The 23,036-nt window shown below is 41.4% G+C and overlaps 1 protein-coding gene across 1 annotated transcript; it reads right to left on the reverse strand.

The window, feature by feature from the left end:
- Positions 1-598: 598 nt before the first annotated feature.
- Positions 599-7,738, reverse strand: lyplal1 (lysophospholipase like 1). The gene is made up of 5 exons (XM_071905403.2): positions 7,645-7,738; positions 6,773-6,872; positions 5,998-6,167; positions 1,704-1,819; positions 599-890 (listed from the first exon to the last, which is right to left on the reverse strand). The coding sequence occupies exons 1-5, from the start codon at positions 7,727-7,729 to the stop codon at positions 651-653; spliced, it is 711 nt and encodes a 236-aa protein (XP_071761504.1). The 5' UTR covers positions 7,730-7,738; the 3' UTR covers positions 599-650.
- Between the last annotated feature and the right edge of the window lie 15,298 nt (positions 7,739-23,036).

A 23,036-nucleotide genomic window follows, 5' to 3' on the forward strand; every position in this document is an offset into this window, starting at 1 on the left:
AAGAGGGTGCCAAGCTGGACCAATTTTGATCCGGATGATTCCTCCTCTCGCTGCTGCGCTGACTCTATGTGGCTTGTTTGCTGTGAACCTATAGGAGGATGAGGTTGGATGAGATCATATGGTCCTCCTACAGCTGCATGCCAGAGGGAACTGACTCTACTGCTGGAGAACAGCAGCAGTTTGGGATACACTCTTGCCATGTGCCGTGTCTTCGAGGGACAAACTGATAAAGAGTTCCGAATGAGTACAATTAGAATTATATCATGCGTGAACTCTTGAACTTTTCTACAAGTTTGCTTCCATCCTGCTTGACATTTTCAATGCTTCTGCGCGGACAAAACCACAACCTCCGAGAAGGCGATGTGACAGAAGAATGTGACCCAGACATACATACATCTATCGGCTTTTCTTCACGATGACGAACAGAGTAGAAAGGTCAACAGACTGTGGGCAGGAATGGAGGTCAGTGCACAGAGTATTTACAGGCGAGAGACTGTCTGTGTGGGATCAAGTATGAAACTAAAAGTATTAAACGCTTTAACACAAACTCCGGTCATGTCATCGCTAATTAAGAAATGTACATGTAGAGTGATTTGCACGAAAAAAAAGACATTTATTGTCAAAATCAGAGTCAAAGGAGGTAGAGTCTGTCAGGAGGTGGTGGCGAGGGGAAGCTTGGTCAGGATCCAGGTTCGCAGCAGCTCCATCTCGGGCTGAGAAAGCTGGTGGTAAAGCCCAGGGAAGGAGTGGAAGGTGGTGCCCATGCCAGCCTTCCTCAGCAGCGTTGCCGTGTCTTCTCCCCATTGGTGGAGCACCAGGTCATCGCTGGTCCCGTGGCACTGGAACAAGTCGGGAAGGGAATTTCCTGCTCTTACCCTCTCCTCCACCGCCTTGGACAGACACAATAGTGAGAGCGGTATTACCAAAAAGCCTCCACGTCACTGTTTAATCTGAGAGTTTCCATCCATGCTCCTAGCATTAAAGGTGCTGTGTGTAACGTCAATTTTAACATCAATAAATCATTACCACATTAACTTTGAGATATTAGTGTAAACAAACAATCATCAACAAGAAGATTGGCAGCCTCTACACTGCATTTTACACTGTGAGCCACCAAGTGAGATTTGGCAGGAAATCTGCTGGATTGCTTTATGGCACAAAACAGGAAGAGGGCGCTGTTCTTCCAGCACACAGGGCTAAAGCTTTCAGAGTTTCTGGCCATGGTAAGTGATGGAAGGGGTGAAAGGCTGATGGAAAAAATCACTTCCAGCATGTTTATCCTCTCCAGTAAAGCCAAAGAGTAAAGCCTTGACTGTGGTCTTAAAAAAGGGAGATTGCTTTACGGCACGAAACAGGAACTGTTTTTACTTTAGTAAGTAAATCCACAGCATCATTTCAGTTTCACCTTCAAGTTAGCTTACTTCTTCTGAATGCATATTGGCTGTTATCAAGGGCTATTATCAGCTCTTATCTTTCTTCTTACTCTTCAAAACAAACTGTAGTGAGGGTGGACAAGTAACATCATCCTCTCTGCAACAGGATGCAATGGGGCTTATGGGGAACGTGATTTTGTGAATTTTGAGAAACACAAAATGCTACACGTAGCACCTTTAAATTCCGTCTTTCAACGGATTCACAAATTACAATCAATTTGCATGGATTTCACAAAATGACATGATATATTGCCCATAGAGTATGTATACCTGAAAAGCGACAGAGTCCTTGTTGAGGAAGCTGGACAGAGCAAAAACTCCGGCTATGTCGGGATGGTATCGACATGCAAGGTGGAGGGCCATGGCTCCACCCATTGAGAAACCCCCTTCGATTATAGACAAAAAAAAAAGAAAAGATTATTGGTAGCGTCAACTTTTGTTTCATGGAAATGATGGGGAAAGTCATTAGCTTCTATGTTACACCAAGCAGAAATAAAAAAAAGTAACATCATAAACACATTCATCTCAATATGAGTAACAGAAGCTTACTCATGGCAGTTCAGGCTCTCAGAGGTGGAAAATACTCTCTTGCCTTGACTTGAAAAAAACATTAAGATGAATAGGACTCCTTAGTTCCACATCATCAGCTTTTTTTTTTTGGCTGCCTTGGAATATGCACCCGTTCATGAGTCTGTCCTTAATCTCACACATCTGGGTACATCTGGGCACACTGTGTACATCTGGGAAAGTGTGCAAGTACCCATCATCCTGTCAGGAGGGTTGAAGGAGGGAGGGAGGGAATGAAAAAAGAGGGGGATGAAGGGATGGAGGAAAGGTGGAATTCACATGCCTTGCCCGACGAATCAAAAATGAATCTGACATCCATGGGATTCTCCTCCGTTTTCCCTCTTTCCCTGCAATTTTGTATTGAACGCACGCTTTCATATATTTGAACTTAAGCTGTGCTGTTTAGTAAAGTTGCCAGTGTGTGTGTGTCTTTGTGTGCACACTTATGTTTGAACCTATTCATGCAAAAGAGAAAAGAGGTTGAAACTTAAATGATGAAACTGGGTTGTTGCAGAGGCAAGCAGTAAAAGGAAACAGTGAAGAAAAATAGAATATAAATAGGAATAAAGCAAATGAGCAGGATTAAACACAATGCAACTGACAATTCCAAGGTGTTAGGAACGTATTAAGTGGAAATGAATAGTATGAATTAAAAAAATATCAGCTGCTGCATTGTGAGGGCGTGCAAAATAGGAGCAGAGCATAACGGGACAAACAAAACATGAATGGAAATACGTACAATGTGAAAATATACCCACAAAAATGAAATATTTGTGATATGAACTAAGTGAGAAATTGTAAACAAGACTGAGGTATATGCACCTATGAAGAAAACAGATGGGACGCGATGTGAATTTACAGTGTTACGCGTTCACATTAGCGGGTCTGCGGCTCGACGACGTACGCATGAGATTCCTCCTCCTCTTGAGAGAGAGAGAGAGAGAGTTTCCCGTGGACCGGTGCCTCTGCGGAGTGAAAAACATCAACACGCGAGCCCGCGGCCGGCCTCTTGAAAAAAAAAAACCTTTTCCATGGAAAGTTCTGGCGCTTGTCAGTCCGTCAGCCCGGGGAAGTGGACTCTGGGTACAGACGAGCGCTGCGTTTCTCCAGCGCGCCGAGTGACTCCAATGAGTATTTATAGTTAATGACAAAATGTTATGATTTAGTAAGATAATATTTCAGCAGTCTCCCAGGAGCATGTGTTTTTTGAATCACTTTCTCTGGAGCCGAGTTTAGGGGCTTTTCTGGCCCTCGACACTGAGCCTTTCACACAAGCCTCTCGCCCCCCCCCCACCACCACCCCCACCCCGCATACCCCCCTCCTCAACTATTTCTGTATAGTTCTACATTTCGGGGCTCGTAGGTTAACCCTTTTCCCACTGCTCTCGGGCGGTTTCCCCTTTCATGTGCGGCCATCGCTCGCTCTCTTACATCGACGTTAAAACGCATGATGGCCTCCCACGTTTCCTGTGGGAACTCTTACCTTGGTTCGAGCCATAATGTTTATAGTACTTGATCCGAGTGGTTTCATTTCATTGTTATTTATATGAGAATTTGATAAGCGCAATATTTGAGGCAAAAAGCTTTTTCGGGACCTGAGAATCCCCCCCCCCCCCCCCCCCCAATACCTTTTTTGTTCTCAACTGGCAGCATATGAAAGGACACGGTAACCTGATGAGTTGCATTCTTCATTTTATATCGTGACAGAGGGAGTTAAGAACACCGAGGCTAAGATGGACTGAGGTGTGTGTGACTGTGTGTGTGTGTGTGTGTGTGTGAAAGGGAGGATGAGAATAAGGACGAAAAAAGCTTAAGTAGAGAAGAAAAAATGGATCAAGTGAGAGAGAAAGGGAGTAAGAAAATAGAGACACTGAGGGAGTGGAAGGCAGAGAAAAAGCTGACATATGGCTTACTAGCTGGCCTACACAATAAGCCAGACTATTAGATGCAGACAGTGCTAGGGTTACACCGATATATGAGGCCGATATTGGCCTTTTATTAAAAATGGGATATGGGCCAGCTGGTGTCTCCCACCTCTGATATAATGGATATGATGCAGTTTGTTGAATTACACATATATTGCAGAATTGATAAATACTACACTGGTTGTCTATGGGAAGCTTTAAAGGAAAAATCCACCCTTGGATAGTATTACAGATATCATCAATCCCTGTTGACCAACACATTCAAGGTGTTATGTTATGTTATGTTATGTTATGTTATGTTGTCCCTTACTCAAAACACAACATGTCTTGTGGCTGCATTGCATTCTGGTCTATTGAGGCTGCTGTAGGTGGAGAAATTGGCATCTCCTCCTTTTCTACGATGGATTTCTCCCTTTATGACTGTTGAACGTTTCTTAGGGACTGACACCAAAACCTGATGTTTACCATTGATGTTATAGATCGCTGAGAAGTTTTCCTCTATCAAACTCCATTGTAGCTGCAGTGGAAATATCTCAACATAACATCACGTTGTCTATGTTTGGCCAGTTATCCACAGGAATAAGAAAAATAAACCACCAAACAACAAAATGGATCCAGAAATGCAAGGTACATTGCCAATAGTCGCTTTTTTAACAATGTTAAAGTGGATTTTTCCTTTAACCTGAAATGATTCCGAAGGTGATCTCATGGAGCTGCAGATATTCGCAAAGTGGTCCAACCGGGTGGTAGGCTATAGTCACCATAGCAGCGTATGCTACATGCTAAATCTATTTCTTTACAATGATAAAAAAAAAAATTATGGACACAAAGATACATAGTCATAGATATTGCTGTTACTGCATGACCACAGGTAACATACAAAGACATTTGTTTACATTGCTAACGTTATTGCTGTTTGTTTGCATGCTAGTTTTTAGCTAGCTAGCTAACTTCCTACCATCCCTAGTTGACCTAGTTGCCATGTTGAATGTTTTAGTTTAGTAGTCAGCTCATGCTAAAATTGTATTGGCTAAGATGAAGTGCCTGCAGATTCCACTTGGAAAAGATGCAACTTTTTCGGGCTGCACCTCCTATTCTGGGGTATTTACCATTTAACTCACTCTTGTTGAACCTGAATGCCAACTAGCAAATATGCCGGGCGAAAAAGGGTGAAAATGTTTCAGTTGGTCCAATTTTACTATTATCATCATCATCCTGGATTTCAATGGAGAGTTTTCGTGACCCATGCTCTAAAATGCTGTTTCGAAAGTTTTTCCAGCAAAAACAAAATTCTGTAGGAAAATCCAGACTGCTTTGCACAGGCAATCTACACATTTTTTTGCACCTCAGGTGCATGAAATAGCAGCACAAAGTTTTCGTCTTCACTAAGACATTTATGCAAATCAAGTTGTGGTGCAAACAAGCCCCGAATAAGAGCACTGCACAAGCAAATAGTCTCTTCATCATTAACTGCAAGCACAAACAGCTTCAGCTGTAAGACTAATCCAAGGCTGGCACCCTTGCACCCTAAAGCCCCTTTATAATTGGAGCAGTCTCTGATTTGAGATGGTAGGATTGCTTGTCTTGACTTGCTGGTGACTATGCAGTGTCTTGCAATAATGATAGCAGCCATTCTGAATGGCCAAACTCTTTAAACACAAAGTCTTTACAACTCAAAAGGACAGGCATTTCAATCATTTTGGGGAGTTGGTGATTTGCATACAATTTACATATGCATGACCATGACAGGTGCAAAGAGGCTTTATTTTTTGACCAGCACTATTAGGCAGCTTTCTACTCATTGTGCACGGCTAGTGTATAGCATGGCTTTCTGATTTGGTCATTTTGGTGATATAACACGCTCTCCCCTGCACAATCCTTTAGTTAATCTGGGCCTGGATCCTTGTTATTTTGGGGATTTTTTTTTCTTTGTGAAAATGGTCCAATTTAGATACTGAATATCGTATAAAATATCAGCTATCTACAACTTAAATCAAAGTATCAGCCTTCAAAAACCCAGATCAGTCCAACTCTAGACAGTAGCACATGCAGAAACAAAACCAGAACGGTACCAATGATCATCCTGTGTTTGGGCACTCCGACGTTCAGCTCATCCTGAATGACGGACCCTAAGATGCTGCACATGGCGTCTATGGACTCCAGGTGCTCTGGACAGTCCCGTGAGATCTTGTGACGGTCAAACCAGACGGTGGACAGTGCCCCTCGCATGGGTGTGTACGGCCTGAGAGCATGAAGGCAGGGGTCAAAGGTCAGCGAGTTGTAATATGACATTATTACAGGCAAACCTTTTGAGTTAATTGATAAAGAATCACTGTTGGGTGATACATTAATATTAGTACGTTTCCCAATAACAAGGAATGTAACAAATGTGTATTTCAGTTTCATTATTGATATTCGCAACAAAAAACAAAACAAAACAGTTGTTATCAGCCCCTCTAAATACCAGATTGAAGTTGAATTTATTATCCAAAAACTATGTTTCCCCCAATTTCTTTTCCTCATAATGAGTCATCATCCTCTCAGGTTAGATGAGAAATGGTAGAAAAATTTAAGTATTTCCACTATTTTGATTTTATCCAGTAAAAATCTGACAAGAACACTGGACATCAACAGTTTGGTTTCCTGAACATTCACAGGAGAGGAAACTGACTTATCCTGATTTTAGAAAGCAAGCGAGGATGTAATCATCATTTTGATGTGTGTAACAAAACAGTTATTTATTACTTTTTGAGTAACGAACCCAACACTGTTTAGAATTGTGCTTCTTTGCTTATTTCTGAAAGCACTTAGGATATGAGATGAAACAGGTGACAGGATGTGACCTACCTGGCTGGAGCTGTGGGGTAAATAACTCTGATGTGGCTGAATGCCAGATCTGGTACCATAACATCTCGAACCCAGGCTCTCAGTCCCTGTCCAGTGTCACCTACATGTTTGAAATGAAACAAAATCAGAATTAGACTACTACCTACTGCTATTCAGTTATTACTACATTCATTACATGTAACAGAGTTAATTAAGAAGGCATGATGATTTGTGTTTTATTTAGCCCATTGAGCTGTTTGTGTCCATAATAAAATGTTTACTAGCTTCTGTAATATGTTCTGTAATATGTAGTATGCCTCAGCAGCTAAAACCTATAGATCTATATTAGATATCTAAAGTATTAAAAATCATTATACCACAGATAATCCCGGTCACCAGCTCTGATTGGCTGAGTCTCATTCAAAGCCATTGCAAAACAGCCAATCAACACCCACCTTTGAACACATCACAGCTAATTTAAATATCAACGATGCAATCTAATATATCAATTCACATCTGTGACCATGTACGATAACTATTAGCACTAACCAAATATTTGTTTAGGTATTTTTCAAGGTGTAAGGTGTTTTTTGGTGTAAGTACAACAAACAACTGCTATTATTATTCATCTATTATTGTTCAAAAACAAAAGTTATTGAATATTTTTGTAATTTATGATTTGATACAACGGCGTGTTACCACCGTTTTATGACAGCAATAAGCAAAGTGCTTCAAAACAGCTGCTCTTCGTGTGTGTTGGTCCGTGTGTTTCCACTGCCAGTTGTGGTTTGCCCACACTAACAACGCAGGAGAAAACCCACAACAGACCAACTGCAGGATCTCTGCCTTTTGAAATATGACCATAATCAATAAAACAGTAGAATATTTAGCACCTGAGCCGTGCAGGAAGATAACCGATGCGGAATGTTGCCCCGTTGGAGAAACAGCGCATCTCTGAAGCTTCCGCACGGCAGCCATGACAGTCGGAGAAAATCACGTGAGAGTTTGGGATTGCACCGGGATCAATGTGATTGGCTAAAGGCACAGCATAGCTCACTACAGCTAGGATAGGTTGCATTTCTAAGGGTTTATGGAGGGTAATGTCTTCTCTATGCTGTAAAGATCAGTGAATTGAGGTCGCGAGCGCAGCAAGTGGTTTCCAATGAGCATAACCTATTTTTTAAAAATGTGATTACGGTCATCTCTATTTTTTGGGTTTATTTGTTAATTTAGATCAGATAAGTAAAACTTTTAGAGGAGATGAAACTTTAATGATCAGAAAACTGGGTCGTAGCAGCAACAGAGAGAAGGATATAGATAAGGATAAAATAAATACAGTTAGTGAAGATTAGGGAACATTAAGAAAAACATTAAAACATTATGGGTTTTTGAAGGCTGATACCACTGTTGTTATATTTATGATGCCGATAGCCAATATTTTGTGCTGCTGTTCAATATCTTTACATGTTTCATGGTGAAAAATAAATAAATAAACCTAAATAAAATAAATAAATAAAAAATTATTAATAATAATAATAATCTTCATCATCATCTTCATTGTCATCATAAAACATTGGCTATTCATCATAAAACATATTAATAGAATCTGATCAAAACATCTCATTAGTATCATCTTAGGTTAAGGTCTTCCCATAGACAACCAGTGTAGTATTGATCAATTCTACTATATAAATAATAATAATAATAATAATAATAATTATAATTATAATTATAATTATAATAAATATGTAATCAATCAAACTGCATCACATCCATCATATTAGAGGTGGACGACACTGACTAGACCAGATCTGATTTTTAATATGAGGCTAGGATATATTTGCAAACTAATATATCAGTCCAACTCTAGTGTAACTGCCACACAAGAATATATTGAGAACAATAGGACAGATAAATGAAGATAGTGTCTTTGTTGGCAGATTTACAGGTGTCTGTCATTAGCTGTTCATATTACACAGATAAAACTGACATAATTTGGCAACAAAGAACTAAAATGAATGACTGGATTGGCAAAAATGGAACATAACATTGTTTTTGTGCCATTGTGCATTTAGTTAGGCACAATGTACCTCACTGGTGGTGTTATTTTAGGACCGATGAAGCCTGGTGTGGAGCTGTGTTCCAGCACTGTGTCATGTGCGGTGATCTAATGGAATGTCTAGATCTGCATATCAGTTTAAACACATTTTAAGGTCTTATCTTGTATAAACCTAACCCTCTTTAACTTGGATTCTGGTCATTTTCTCTAGCCTTGCACTCAGAGGACCACACAAACAGTGTCCCTGCCCTGAACCCCCAGTGATGATGCAGTGAAGGGAGGGAGGACTGTTGCTTCATAAGGCTTTCACCAACTCCTGCAAATTTAGGTACCATTTACAGTCATGTAGAGTTGTTTGAATATGAACTTGCTGATATTATGATGTTTTATTATGTCATGTTATGTTATGTTATGTTATGTTGTGTATAAGTTATGTGCTGTTATGTTTGGTTATGTATACGTTATGTTATGTTTGGTCATGTTATGTTATGTTGTGTTATGTATAAGTTATGTTATGTTATGTTATGTTTAGTCATGTTATGTTATGTTTGGTCATGTTATGTTGTCTTATGTTATGTTATGTATAAGTTATGTTTGGTCATGTTATGTCATGTTATGTCATGTTACTTTATGGCATGTCATCATATATACACTCTTACAAAAGAGAGTCATTTTTAACACATCTGTGTGTCTTCTTTGGGACAACACACACACACAGGACATATGTTAACAACAATGTATTTTAACACAACGTGTTGTTATTAACATATCTTGTGTTGAAAAGTAACACAAGTTTGTGTTGTCCCAAAGAAGACACGCAGATGTGTTAAAAATGACACATCCTTTTTAAGAGTGATGTTGTTATGTTGCATTACATTACGATATGTTGCGTTAAGTTACATTGCGATACGTTGCGTTAAGTTACATTGCGATACGTTGCGTTAAGTTACGTTGCGATACGTTGCGTTAAGTTACGTTGCAATACGCTACTTTGCGATATGTTATGCGCTAGGTTACACTGTGCCAGGTTACACTGTGCCAGGTTACATTGTGCTAGGTTATATTGCGATGCGTTATGTTGCGAAACGTTATGTTGGAATACGTTCCGTTGCGATACGTTCCGTTGCGATACGTATTGCAACAGAATGATACGCTACACGATACGCTACATTGTCATTACGTTACATTGTCATTATGTTGCGTTACGATACATTGCGTAATGTTATGTTGCTCTGTATTCTGTAACATTACGTTGTGTTACACTGCGTCACGTTGTGTTATGTTGCATTGCATTATGTTGTGTTACATTGCATTATGTTGCGTTGCATCATGTTGCGTTGCATTACGTTGTGTTATGTTACTGTACATCATCAGACTTTGTTACGGTTTGTTATGGTTTGTTACATTAAGTTACGCTTTGTTACGTTCCGCTGGTACAGCAGCTTAATTGGAAACCTACTGCTTGAGTCTATATTACACACCACTTGCATCATTTATTGATGCGCCTGGTTTTGTTGCGATATTGAATCATGCTGCTTGTATTGTCAAGGTTGCAAGTATCTCACACATCTCATACACTTTATCCTGTGTGCACAGGCATGTTTATCTCATCAACCAACCCAGATATACTTGAGCTATCTGTGCTGAGCTCTATCCTCTCTTGAAATCTTGATGCTGTAATGGCACTGTCCTGCTTCCATAAGATAAACTATAGGTGAGATAGCATATTTGCATGTTCCTGCCGGCTTCATCATGAAATTATCAGATCAAGTAAGGCTGGTTCACTTGCTGTAAACAGTGGAATGGAAAAAGACCCTATGTTAATCCACAACTCAGCTCCATCCCAATACAAACTGAAATGAGCTCATACACTGGGCTAAATGGAAGATTTTGTGATTACAAATCACAGTTATGCTGCTTAAAAGTCCAAAGAAAACGAAATATCACAGAGAGAGCGAGAGAGTGGGAGTGTATGCGGTTTTTGGAGAGTTCTGATTTAGAGTTGGGGAGGGGTCTGGGGAAGTTAGTGCTGCAGTTGGTCTGGCAAGCGCTAAGGATCTCAAGGGCCAGTTGTTGTAAGCAGTAAACAGCAGACCCACAGACAGTAGCTGTTGAAAACATAAATCAACCAATGATTCTTTCAACACCTTACACCAAGTCTGAACCAAACATACCGCTGCACATAAATACTGCACACACATACTGTATTTACACATGTACACACAGATTTCTCAGGGCAAGAAAATGCTGATTTGTCTTCACTGTGGGACCAAAACCCCCTTAGAGCTTTTCGCCAGACACAGACTTCTCCCTCAACATCTTTTCAAGCCGAAAGAAAAATGGGAGATGTGGAGAGGCATGGTGGACAATCCTCGCTTCTGTTAAATTCCCGCTTCTGGTTTTATCATGTCGGAAAACCTCGACCGGGGAATTAGAGCATTTCTGACCGCAACAACTTTTTCGCCGTCTTGTCCCCCCCCCCCCCTTTAGTTTATGTGGGATCACCGATACCTGTCTTCACCCCGCGGTACAGTGTATCGCCGCTGACTCCGTTGACCCTCGTATCCCGCCTCAATCCACAATACAGTATGCAGCCTTGGCCGCTCTCTTCCAGCTTTTATGGCTTCACATCAAAGCCCCCCTCCTGCAGCCTTGCCAGAGAGCGCCACATAACTCAAGCAACATGAAAGTGCGGCCGACTGTAAATTTTTTTATGGAGAGAAAACCTAAGTAAACACGCTGAACCTCTAACACGCTAGATAATGGGGGAACAATACCACCGCCTTCAGCACATGCTCATATGGAACTATGCAGTCAGCTGTTCATTGCTTTACTTTTTTAATATCCCTCACTGTGGCTTCATTCCGCATATAATCTGTAATTCCTTCTACCTACAGCGGCGAAGCAGAAGTTTTGGATTTACAGGAATGCTCACAGGAGGCCAAGGAATTTTCTGGCAATACTGTTTTATTTTCAGGCTTGACTTTGATGTGGATGGATGTATTCTCCATTCTCTCTCTCTTACTGAGAAAATTAGAAGCATACATGTCAGCACAAAGGTCAACGGGGACAGCGCAATGATACAGTGCAGTTTCACTTTACCAAATTGGTCCTATGAAATTGCCGTATCTGTCCCGAAAGCATGGTTGAGGAATAAATTATTGTGTTTATGGCCTTGTTTTAGTGAGCCGTGAATAGTCCCTCTCCTGCTTTGAAAACGTTGCGTTCTCAGTAACCCCAGCGCCCCCCCCGTTCCCTACCGATATCTCCCTCCCCGCAACTCTGCTGCCTCTGTGTAAACCGACCTGCCGGCGGCGCAGGAAAGCTCGGGGGTCGATTTTTGCCTCGAAGCGCCGGTCCAGGGAAAGTTTTGCTCATTAGCTCATAGCGGTTGAGGTCAGCTGCGGGGTAGGGAAAGCTGATCCTGGACCAGCGCTCGGGGGCAAACGTGTCTCCCCAGGGCGTTGGGGAAGCACCTGCTCTCCCCGGGCCTCTGATTTAACCATAACACAGCGCTTCTGTAGCCGGGCCCAACTTCAGACAGGTTTCCATTACACAGGAAAAAAAGAGGGGGAAGCGGTGTTTTCTGAGCTGTGAGCGGTCACACGCGCACTCCTGCCAACTTCCAACGGTATTTTTGGAAAATAAAAAAGGGGGCGAAGGGAGCCGGTCGTCACGTCGTTTTTGCACGGCACAGGCTCCACTCGGGTTGATTTTGGACGGGGGACGCCCTCTGGAACGGATCTCCGCTTTTTGTTTGGACGGATCTGTCATGGAGAATGACTGGAGAGCAGGAATTTAGAGCGGTATGAAAGAGAGACGTTAAGACGAAAAGCAAGTGAAACTGATACAACATCTAGTGTAGAAAATCAATTGAAACAAATTGTTGCAAATTGAAGCAAAACTAATTCTGAAGTGAACGTTTCAGTGATGGGATCGTGAATTGTTGGAAGCACAGTTGGAAGAGTCTGAAGAGGATTTATGATGCTGGAGTCACTAGTTGATGTGGCTGAACAGCGGCTCCATATTCAGAAGGATTTGTGATATCATGTGAAATCCAGTATTCTCCAGTAGAGGAGAGGTTGGGTGGCTTCTGATCTAATTAGCTGTCCTTCCCACCCCTCGGTCCCGAAATGTTGTGTTCCCACATCATCAGAGCGGGATGGTCCTTCCCGGGGGGCCGCAGTGCCATATCCTTCCTCTCACCTCACCCTTTGAAATCAGATACGCGGGTGAAAAAGATGAAATTATTTATTATTCTTCCCTCGTGCTCTTTTTCATTTCTCAACACAGAAGAGTTGAGAATCAGGAAGGAGTCATTCTGGGGCCTTGTGTCTCACTGGTTAACAAAGAAGCCTGAGTGCTTTACATTCATCGTCCGCAAGCCAAACCCCTTATAACTTCCATTTGCACTATATATTGAATAGTACACTGTAATGTAGGGATGGGATGATATGCTTCTCTTACGATACGATTTGATACTTGATATGGGCTGTACAATGTAATGAATACAGAATTACATTCATTTCTGCGACACAAATCTTTCCAGCAATGGCATTGGCTCGCTAGAATGTAACCAACAATTTAAAAATGTCATTACAAACTGCAAATAATATAATTTGGATGGAGAGCTTGTGAAATTGTGATGTTTAAGCCGTCTCATTTGTGATTACTACAGCAGAATAAAATGGAGCTAATATCGCGATTCATTTTTCTGCCCCACGATACCTATTGTCACAGTTTTGTATTGCGATATATTGAATATATTTTAACCTTTTGTCAGGGCATCGGTGCACTGGATCAATGGTTTCCCAATCTTTTTTATGTCAAGTAACCCCCAAGTAGATCTGTTGTTAGATATGACTTGGTACAGGAAAAAATGATCTATACTGTAGGTGAGGAGGGGGCAGTGAAACCTCTGATCAAAACAATCATACACATTTTCACAGTCTTAACGTCTGAACCCTAAGCTATAGCAAAGTCCCTGCATCTAACATCATTTACCACCAAAACTTCCAAACTTGCATATATGCCTTAAACTTCTATGGGCAAAATGGAGCAATAGCTGATGACTGAGCAGATATTATTTGGTCAGTGTGATAAATTATTAGACATAGGTCACCAAACTATCAGCTGAGAGGGAACATTAGTCCTGAATGCTTCCCTGATGTGATTCTTAGATAATAAATGAATGAATGAATGAATGAATGAATAAATGCATTTCTGTCAAGTTTCGCTTGACCTTTGCTCTCCGCAATCATGATAAAAACTACAAGATCAAACGTGGACTCAGGTATGAAGAGCGCCACGCCTTGCCATGCCCATTTTGAGTCCCGTTCTTTTTGTTCGAGCCGTATCGAGTGCAACCCGCTCAGGTACACCGGCAGCAGCTGGCTGACTATCACTTTCATCCCTGTCAGCGCAGCAGCCGGTGGAGATTTCCAGAATGACACGGCGGACCCGCTGTGGCTCCGCAGGATCCCCTAGCATCCGCCGCGGGATTTCTATTCCTGTCGCCGCCAGGCTAGCGGCTGACGCTAAGTGAAGCTTGGGGGGCGGGGGGTGGGGTTGGGGGTAATCTTCCTGCCAGGATATAAAAGTGGCCCGGGCCCCCGGACCCTGACGGAGCCCCCACTGCAACAGGACTGGCTTGATTTCAAAGACAGAAAGAGTGATGGGCGGGTGCAGACGGAGAGAGAGAGAGAGAGAGAGAGAGAGTCAGAGAGAGAGAGTGAAAAGGAAAAGAGAGATCATGATCGAGGACTCCGAGTCTCGGGTTACAGGATTATATGCGATGTTGAATGGCTCTTGCTGACAGGTGACAAGGTTTCCCCAGAGACACCGACCGAGCCCCCGCCCCCAACACCCCCTCCCTCCCCTTACCCCTCCACCCCCCCACCCCCCCCCACCCCCCCCCCCACCCACCCACTTTAACACTAGAAGGGCCAGTGGATTTAGGGGGGTTTAAGAAAAGGCCAACAAGCCGTCAGTTGAAGATGCTAAATCTAATGATAACTCCTATTTCCTTACATGTAACAGCATTGGTTTGTATGGAAAGTTGGTCTGGGAAAACCCATGGAGACATTTTGAGATGAGATGTTTCAGTTCTAAAATTCAGCAGCTGCCAGTTCCTAGTGTTAAAGGTGCTAACATTTTCAAAAATCTATATATCATTGTATAATGCGTGATATTCACAAAGCACAACCATGCATCAGGCACTTTTTGACCACTTTTCTGACCACGTTTCTTCAAAACTAGCTCACTGTGAAAAGATGATAATTATGATGAAAATGAATCAGGAAGGTGGTGGGATATAGTTTTGGATACGTCAGCTTCCATCTAATATTTTTAAGGGGGTAACAACTTTTTGTGATTGGTGACTGTAACATTATCACTGAAATTGAAATAGTAAGGGAGTAATATGTAAGGATGTAGTGGAGGTTAAACCTACCTGGACTCACTTTACACACCTTTTAATTTGCAGAATATAGTTTCCGTTTTTAGACTTTATGAGGTAAATTAATAGTATCCGACTCATCACAGCAAGTAGTATCAGATACTAGGGTATAGGGGACAAAAACATAGATAAATGCCTTATGTGAAATATAACTGATTTTTGTTAATATTGGTGGTTGTTTGCCTTATGATGATCACTGACTGGACGTCATAGTTCACCTTCCATTTTACTTACCAGCCCATTACTGATCTGGACTTAATCACAGCACGAACCTCATGTAGTGCAAAGTGAATTGCTCTTTGGAGATTCATTGATCCATTTTTATGATGTTTTCAAAGCAAAAGAAATACCTTGAGACAGTGCTCAGAGGGTGATGTCATGATTTATGTGTTGTGGTATAAGTAATGATGTGCAACAAATGCGAGTAACGGGACGGCCAAATATTCCCCGATACAAATAAGGTTCTGTTCTCAAAATGTGGAGGAGGGGGCGCGGGGGTTTCAAAGTCTCAGTAATTCTACGGTAATTTTAAGATTATTTCAGTGAGTTCAAGATCAATTCAAGGTCTGAACATGAGCCAGTAGTGGCTTCAGAAAGAGGGTGATTAAAGCACCCGTGGATGGTAAAACGTTTTTGCGTGTTTTTGTGAGCAGACACACACAAACACACACTCACATGCATACTCACACACACACACACACACACACACACACACACAACACACGTACAATAGGTACTACAATGTCTGACATGCCTGTACTGGCTTTTGAATGATTTGTACAACTGCATGCTCTCAATTCAGGAACTGTTTTCTGTTATTATCGATATTGGTGATTATGTACGATTGTATAAAATGACAATCATCTCAATATTATGGAAGCCCATTCCCGCCACTCAATAAAATAGACAACGACTCAATTCTGACTTTATATCTAAGAATTCTGACTTTTTTTCTCACAATTCTGACTTTATTTCTTCCACTTCTGACTTTATATCTCACAATTCTGACTTTATATCTCGGAATTATTTTTTTCTTTTCTTTTTTGCGCGAAAAAAAACAAAAAAAAAGTCAGAATTCTGAGATATAAAGTCAGAATCATGAAAAAAAAAAGTCAGAATTCTGAGAAATAAAGTCAGAAGTGGAAGAAATAAAGTCAGAATTGTGAGATAAAAAGTCAGAATTGTGAGATATAAAGTCAGAATTGTGAGGAAAAAAGTCACAATTGTGAGAAATAAAGTCAGAATTCTGAGAAATAAAGTCACAATTGCGAGAAAATAACTCACAATTGAGTCGCTTTTTATTTTATTGAGTGGCGGGAATGGGCTCCCATACAATATGGCTTGAACATATAAACTGCTTATTGAACATTTACATTTTACACACTGTTTCAGCAATACTGCACCTAATAAAGTAATTGAACTGAAAGCGGTTTGATGCAACAGGGTGTCTGAAGCGGTGAGGACCCTCTGAACAGGGGAACCAGCCCACTGTGTAGAAGCAGTGTGTTACACTTCCAGACTGGATGAATATTGCTGCTGTGAACGTCCCAGGTCGAGGCGATAACTGTGGAGGACAGGTTGTAACTGCCGGGAATGTCTGGGAGTTCACCATCTTATCGAGGGGGGGAAAGGAAACGGGAGCGAGAGAGCAGTACCGTAGGTGGAACCGGTGATTAATGGACGCTGCTCCGGCAAAGACAAACGGCCCACGCTCACGCTTCTCATAAGAGAGAACGACGCGCTTTGGCACCGAAAGAAAAACACTGGGGCGGTAATGAATAATCTGGTGTGTGAACAAGGCAGCCGAGTTGAATTTCTACTCCGCCTTCGCTATTTTTCCGATCCGAAAACGTGCTGAAGACATTCTGCCGTTGTGGAAAATGTGTGCGCTAAGTGAATGAACAGACACTGGTTCAATTCCAGAGTCATATAGCCCTAGAACATGATCCTACGAGGGGCCGGGGGGGGGTTGAGGGAAGGGTAGAAGTGGGTCCCTAAGCGGGGGGGGGGGGGTTGAGGGAAGGGTAGAAGTGGGTCCCTAAGCAGCTTTTGTCAACACGCTCAATGTATATGTTAGGGTTTGGGTTATATATGGGCCCGATATTGGCCTTTCATTAAAAATCAGATATGGTCCAGTCAGTGTCGTCCACCTCTGATATGATGCAGTTTGATTATTTATTGTAGAATTGATCAAAACTACACGGGATGTCTATGGGAAGACCTTGGGAATTGATTCCAATGAGACATTTTCATCAGATTCCACACATGAATGGATCAATATGTTATATACCAGGTTCCAATGGAGAGTTTTAGTGTCCCATGATGATCTAAATGCTGTCTCAGAGGCTTTTCCACCCTGACAAGAATACAATTCTGGGGGAAACACTGAATACTTGTCAGAATATCAGCTATAGAGATTTTCACTCCAAGGATACCAACCTTCAAAAACCCATATCAGTGGAACACTAGTATATACTGTATGTATGACTGTCTTTCAGCAATTTCCTGTCATTTGACTGGAATGCATTGAACATCACAGATTGATGATATATAAGAGTGTAAAAGAATCCAAGGGTGACGTTTTCCTTTAACTCCTAATGGAGAAATTCAGACTTTCACTTTTTTTCTGAAGAAGTGATTATATCCATTGAGTGTGCGTGGGGTGTTTGGGTATTTCAGTGCTTGCAGTCTGTACTGTATGTGTGTGGGAACCTGGTGACCTTGCAGGATAAATGATCTGGCTGTCTCTCACCTGCTGTAGCCAGGTGTTCTGGTCTAAGCCTTCATTACGGTAGGACAGAGGCTAAAATGTTTGATTCCTAAGACTCACTAGGTAAGGAGGAAGGAGATAAAAGTGTCTTGTGAGCCCCAGGTGGGACACCAGTGACCTCTGATACATGAGAACGACAACGGCAGACCTCTCTCTCTTTAATCTTCTCTTACACCTGTATGAGGCTGACATGATGATCCATTTTGCCATTTTGATCTAAAGGCTTATGCTTAAACGCTTAAAATATGTTTCTTAGACAAATATAAATAGTGAAGTTGATCCTACGTATGAATTTCTTTCCAAAGCCTTTTCCTTTCCATCGAGGCAAAGGGTGGCTACTTTAAAGAATCTAAAATATAAGATAGTTTTGATTTGTTTAACACTTTTTTGGTCACTGCATAATTCCATTTGTGTTATTTTGTAGTTTTGATGTCTTTGCTATTATTCTAAAATGTGGAAAATAGTAAAAGTAAAGAAAAAAGTGGTGTGTCCAAACTTTTGATGGGCATTATAATCAACTGTCCACTTTCCATTGCTATGTATGGTATCATTTATTTTGTGATACTGAGGAAATGTAAACAAATTTTGCTGTTTCCGTTCAGCTTTTCTAATTCAATTGTAGAGCAATTTTTTATTTTTTATTTTTTTTTTTACAAATTTAGAACTACAACCCATTGCTAGAAATAACTTGCAGTGTATAAGCTCTTTCAGGGAAACACTAATCCTGCATCAGGTGGACCAATGGGAGCAGGATATATTTAAAGGTCCCATATTCTCCACTGTCCAGTGTTTTATTTTATGTCTTGAGGTCCATTCAAAGCTGTGTGTGTGGTGTTATGTACCAAAAACAATCTCAATCCATTTTTACACGTTCCAGCATCTCTCTGAGCCTTACCAAGAACAGGCTGTTTCTGTCGCTGTGTCTTTAAGGCTCATTAATATTAACGAACCCTCTGTTCTGATTGGCTAAACGAGACACCGCAACCCGGCAGCTACAGGTAGGGAAAACTCTCCGGTAATAAACAATGACAACCGCTCATCCGCTTTGAAAAAAACACTTTGTTAGTCTGTTATTACAAAAATGATAATGAGCGAACCTTTGTGACACCACAAAGTTACGGAAGTCCAAACGGCTCATTTAGAGGCTCGCTTTTCTAATATGGATTGTGTGGATTTAGTTGGCGACCGTGCGTTTTGATACTTTCACCATGTTTAGATAGCACATCCAACTCATTTATAATCACAGAGGCAAGGGAAATCCTGTTTTACACGATATGGGACCTTTACGATACAAAAGCTTAGAACTAATTTAGTCTGAATTCTATACAGAGCCATATATCATCATCACGCATCATTATATCATCATCAATTTTGAAAGAAGACAAAAGTCTCCTTACTTCCTTACTTATGTGTAAATATTGTAACCATATGGATACAAATCATGGTTTGTTGATTGTATGGGTCGCCATGTTGGACTTTAATGTGATGTCCTGTAGTGTCTTGTAAGTCCATGTTGGCTGGGCACTTCAATGGTTCATGACACTTAAATAAATCATAAACAACAACAAACAACAATAATACATTTTAATTCACATAAAAGTATTTGGATGGAAGCACAGCAATTGGGAGTCAGTGCCACTGGCTCTCTTACTCCTGCTCTTTATCTATGCAGGTGTGTGTGTGTGTGTGTGTGCACAACATACTGCATGTGGACCACTACAACATGGATTTGAGAAGGAGGAATCCACTGCAGAAGATAGCATTTACACAGTTATGCCATGCTATAATGTCGGGATGGGACAATATATCGAAGTTCTATATATCGCGATACAAAATGTGACGATACGTATCGCGTGGCAGAAAAATGAATTGTGATATTAGCTCCATTTTATTGTGCTGTAGTAATCACAAATGAGTCGGTTTGACCATCACAGTTTCACAAGCTCTCCATCCAAATCATATTATTGTCACTTTGTAGTGACATTTTAAAATTGTTGTTTAAATTCTAGCAGCCAATGCCGTCGCTAGAAAGATTTGTGTCTCAGAAATGAACAGAATAAACAGAATTCTGCACAGTCGGACTTTGTTGTCATTGAACTTTTATTTATTGCATCGTATCGTGGTTGTATTGCATCGTGAACCCCCTATCGCGTATCATATCGTATTGTGAGATAAACATATTGTCCCATCCCTAATCTAATGTTATATAATGTTTCTATAATGCTATTATCCATACTGGCATGGCAGCCAAAAGCCATGGATAGCAGAAATCCACTATGGGATGTACGGAGCAGAATCCACTGTCAGGTCTGAGGAAAGACTGCCAGCTTCTCACTGCTGCACTCCATTCCAGTGTCCTATTTAATCCTGAGGCGATACCAGAGTTCCCTTCACAGTTTCTCAGTTCACTGAGTTCTCACTTCAAAGCTCCAACTCCTGCTCTCTAGCTTTTGCTCTGGAATAATGTCAGGCTTCGTTGGCCAACACTCCCTCGGAGAGTGTTATGATGTGACAGCTATTTCTACATCTCATTTCAGGCTGAATGACCTCATGCACCCCTCCAAAGCCGTGACATCACTCCATCCACCCTCCATCCACCCTCCTCTGCTCTCTGGTCTACCATGCACTGACCATTCGCCTTCTATCCTCCTTCCTTCCATCATTTTCTTTAACTGCTTGTTCTTCCCAGGGGCGGTCTTACTATTAGAGGGCCCAGCAAAAGACAAGAATACGTATTTTTCATCAATTTAAAAGAAATTGACATACTGAAAAATACCTCTGTTTTCTGTTTGTTATTATTATTTTTTTATTATTTTGTTAATTATTTCAATCCTGAGTTCCTTTGTACATATAGTTCTATAGGTGATGCAATAAATTTGTTTTTCAGAACTAAAGAAACTTTTTCGTCCTCGCCTTTCATTTGCAGTGTGCAGAATTATTTTCCCATTTTTTCTAGATGACAATACTTTGATTCCCTAACCCTAACCCAGCATCTTTATTTTTTTCTGTTTATCCAAAAATCCTGAGTCATGGCCACCCCCCCTACTCAGTCAGCCCCAACTTGAAGGTAATGTATTGAAAGGATGGATTGAAATTGGTGAATGGTGGAACTCAGGAGGCCCCATTTTTGCCGTTGTCTAGGGCCCCCAAATCGCCAAGTCCGCCCCTGGTTCTTCCATACGTCCCTCTACCTTTCTTTCAGCCCTTCTTTCTGCTGTCAGTCTGTTCCTTGGGTTTTGCCATCAAAGGATGATTTTGAGCATGGAGTACCTGGCAACGCATTCCTCTGTGTCTCCCTGCTCTTCTCCACGGTGGTCTAATGAATCAAAGACAACAAGTATCACCAAAGAGCTGGGTTGGGTAGATTATTCTAAAAATATGTTCCATTACAGTTGCTAGTTACCTCATCAAAATTGTAATTTTAATTATTAATTATTATTATTATTATTATTATTTTTTAGAGTTTACAGTAACTTTTCACAGTTACTTTGAGATTACTTTGCCATATTTGAGGCAAAAGACTTCAGGAAATGTTCTACTGTGTCACATTTTCTACAGATGCAGAACACCTGACACTATTTAAATGGCCTTCTGAGTTTCTCACTTTCACTTTAAAAGTATCCCTGGAAGTAATCTCTCATCTCTAATTTTTCTTCAGGGTCATGGGGTTGCGGGAGACTATCCCAGCATGCATTGGCTGAAAGACGGGGAGACATCCTGGACAGGTCTCCAGTCCATCACAGGGGCTAACATACATAGACAGACACTCACCTTCATACCTATGGGCAATTTAGAGTCTCCGATCCAGCTGACTGTGGGACAAAACCAGGAGAACAACATGTAAACTCCACACAGAAAGGACCTTCTGGCTGTGAGGACACCAAATGTTTCCCCATATTCATTATGTCATCCCTTAACCCCGGCTCCAGCGTTGCTCCACTGAGGCCCGGCTCCTGCCAGCAAGTCCAGGAATGCTGGATTGTTTGTTGTGAGGTTGTGCAAAGACTCCCTGAAGTATATTGGGGGAAACTCACAACATTACACTTCCAATGCTGCTTAAAGGGAAACATAACCGTTGGGTATGTGGAAATCATAGAAGAACTGGGCTAACCCTGATCTCTGAAATGTATCACGTCAACCATCCGCAGCGCGTGTTTATTTTCCCAGCAGTTAACCAGTGACGGATGCTCCGCGCCGGCGTGCGCAGGTAAGCGGGAGCGTCCTTATTGCTTCATCTTGTTTACCTCCCTCCCCGCTGCACAGGGAACAACACGCCATTATTCTCTGGCACAAAGGAAACAGAAGACGCTCTCGGCTGAAAGGAAGACGTGCGCAGACCGATCACAAACACAGCAGCATGGCTTGGCCCTCACTTTCACCTCTGCAGTATGCAGAGAATTTGCAGTCAGGCCATTCGTTGTGAGCAGTGATGTAGTGGTAAAACGAAGAGTCGGGGAAACTATAACCTCCAGTTGATGATCATCATCAGACAGTCACCTATAAACAAACAAAAAATCATTTTGATTTCCTTGGCAATCTCACACGCTGGCAGCCCCAAATGGCAGCGAGGTAAATCTTTGAATTTTTGAGGACTTCAATACCCTGAAATCATCTGCAGTGACATAAACTGCACACACCACATTTATGTTTATCATGGTGGCTCAGTGGGCTAAGGTGCTTACCATGTAACTGCGACATCCTGGGTATAAATCCAACCTAGGACCTTTGTCCTATAGCATCCCTCTTTCTTGTTTCTCTTCAGTGTGAAACCATCCAATAAATTTGAAATGTCCTAAAAAATGCTCTTCTCTGTTGCAGCCCCACAACTACGAAAGAGGATTTAGGGCCACATGTGAAAAAAGTATTTGAGTTCTGAGTTTAAAGTCAGAATTCTGAGAAAAAAAGTCAGATTTTTTTCCTCAGAATTCTGACTTTAATCTCGGAATTCTGACTTTAATTTCAGAATTCTGACTTTAAACTGAGAATTCTGACTTTACAC

Source organism: Centroberyx gerrardi, chromosome 12, assembly GCF_048128805.1.
Source record: "Centroberyx gerrardi isolate f3 chromosome 12, fCenGer3.hap1.cur.20231027, whole genome shotgun sequence".
NCBI classification, from domain to species: Eukaryota; Metazoa; Chordata; class Actinopteri; order Beryciformes; family Berycidae; genus Centroberyx; species Centroberyx gerrardi.

Coding starts and splice junctions, on each gene's coding strand:
- lyplal1 (XM_071905403.2), bottom strand. CDS start 7,729: ATGGCTGCCGTGCGGAAGCTTCAGAGATGCGCTGTTTCTCCAACGGGG. Junction 1,820..5,997: donor CAAACACAGGATGATCATTG/GTACCGTTCTGG, acceptor CTATAATCGAAG/GGGGTTTCTCAATGGGTGGA. Junction 891..1,703: donor AGGACTCTGTCGCTTTTCAG/GTATACATACTC, acceptor TGTCTGTCCAAG/GCGGTGGAGGAGAGGGTAAG.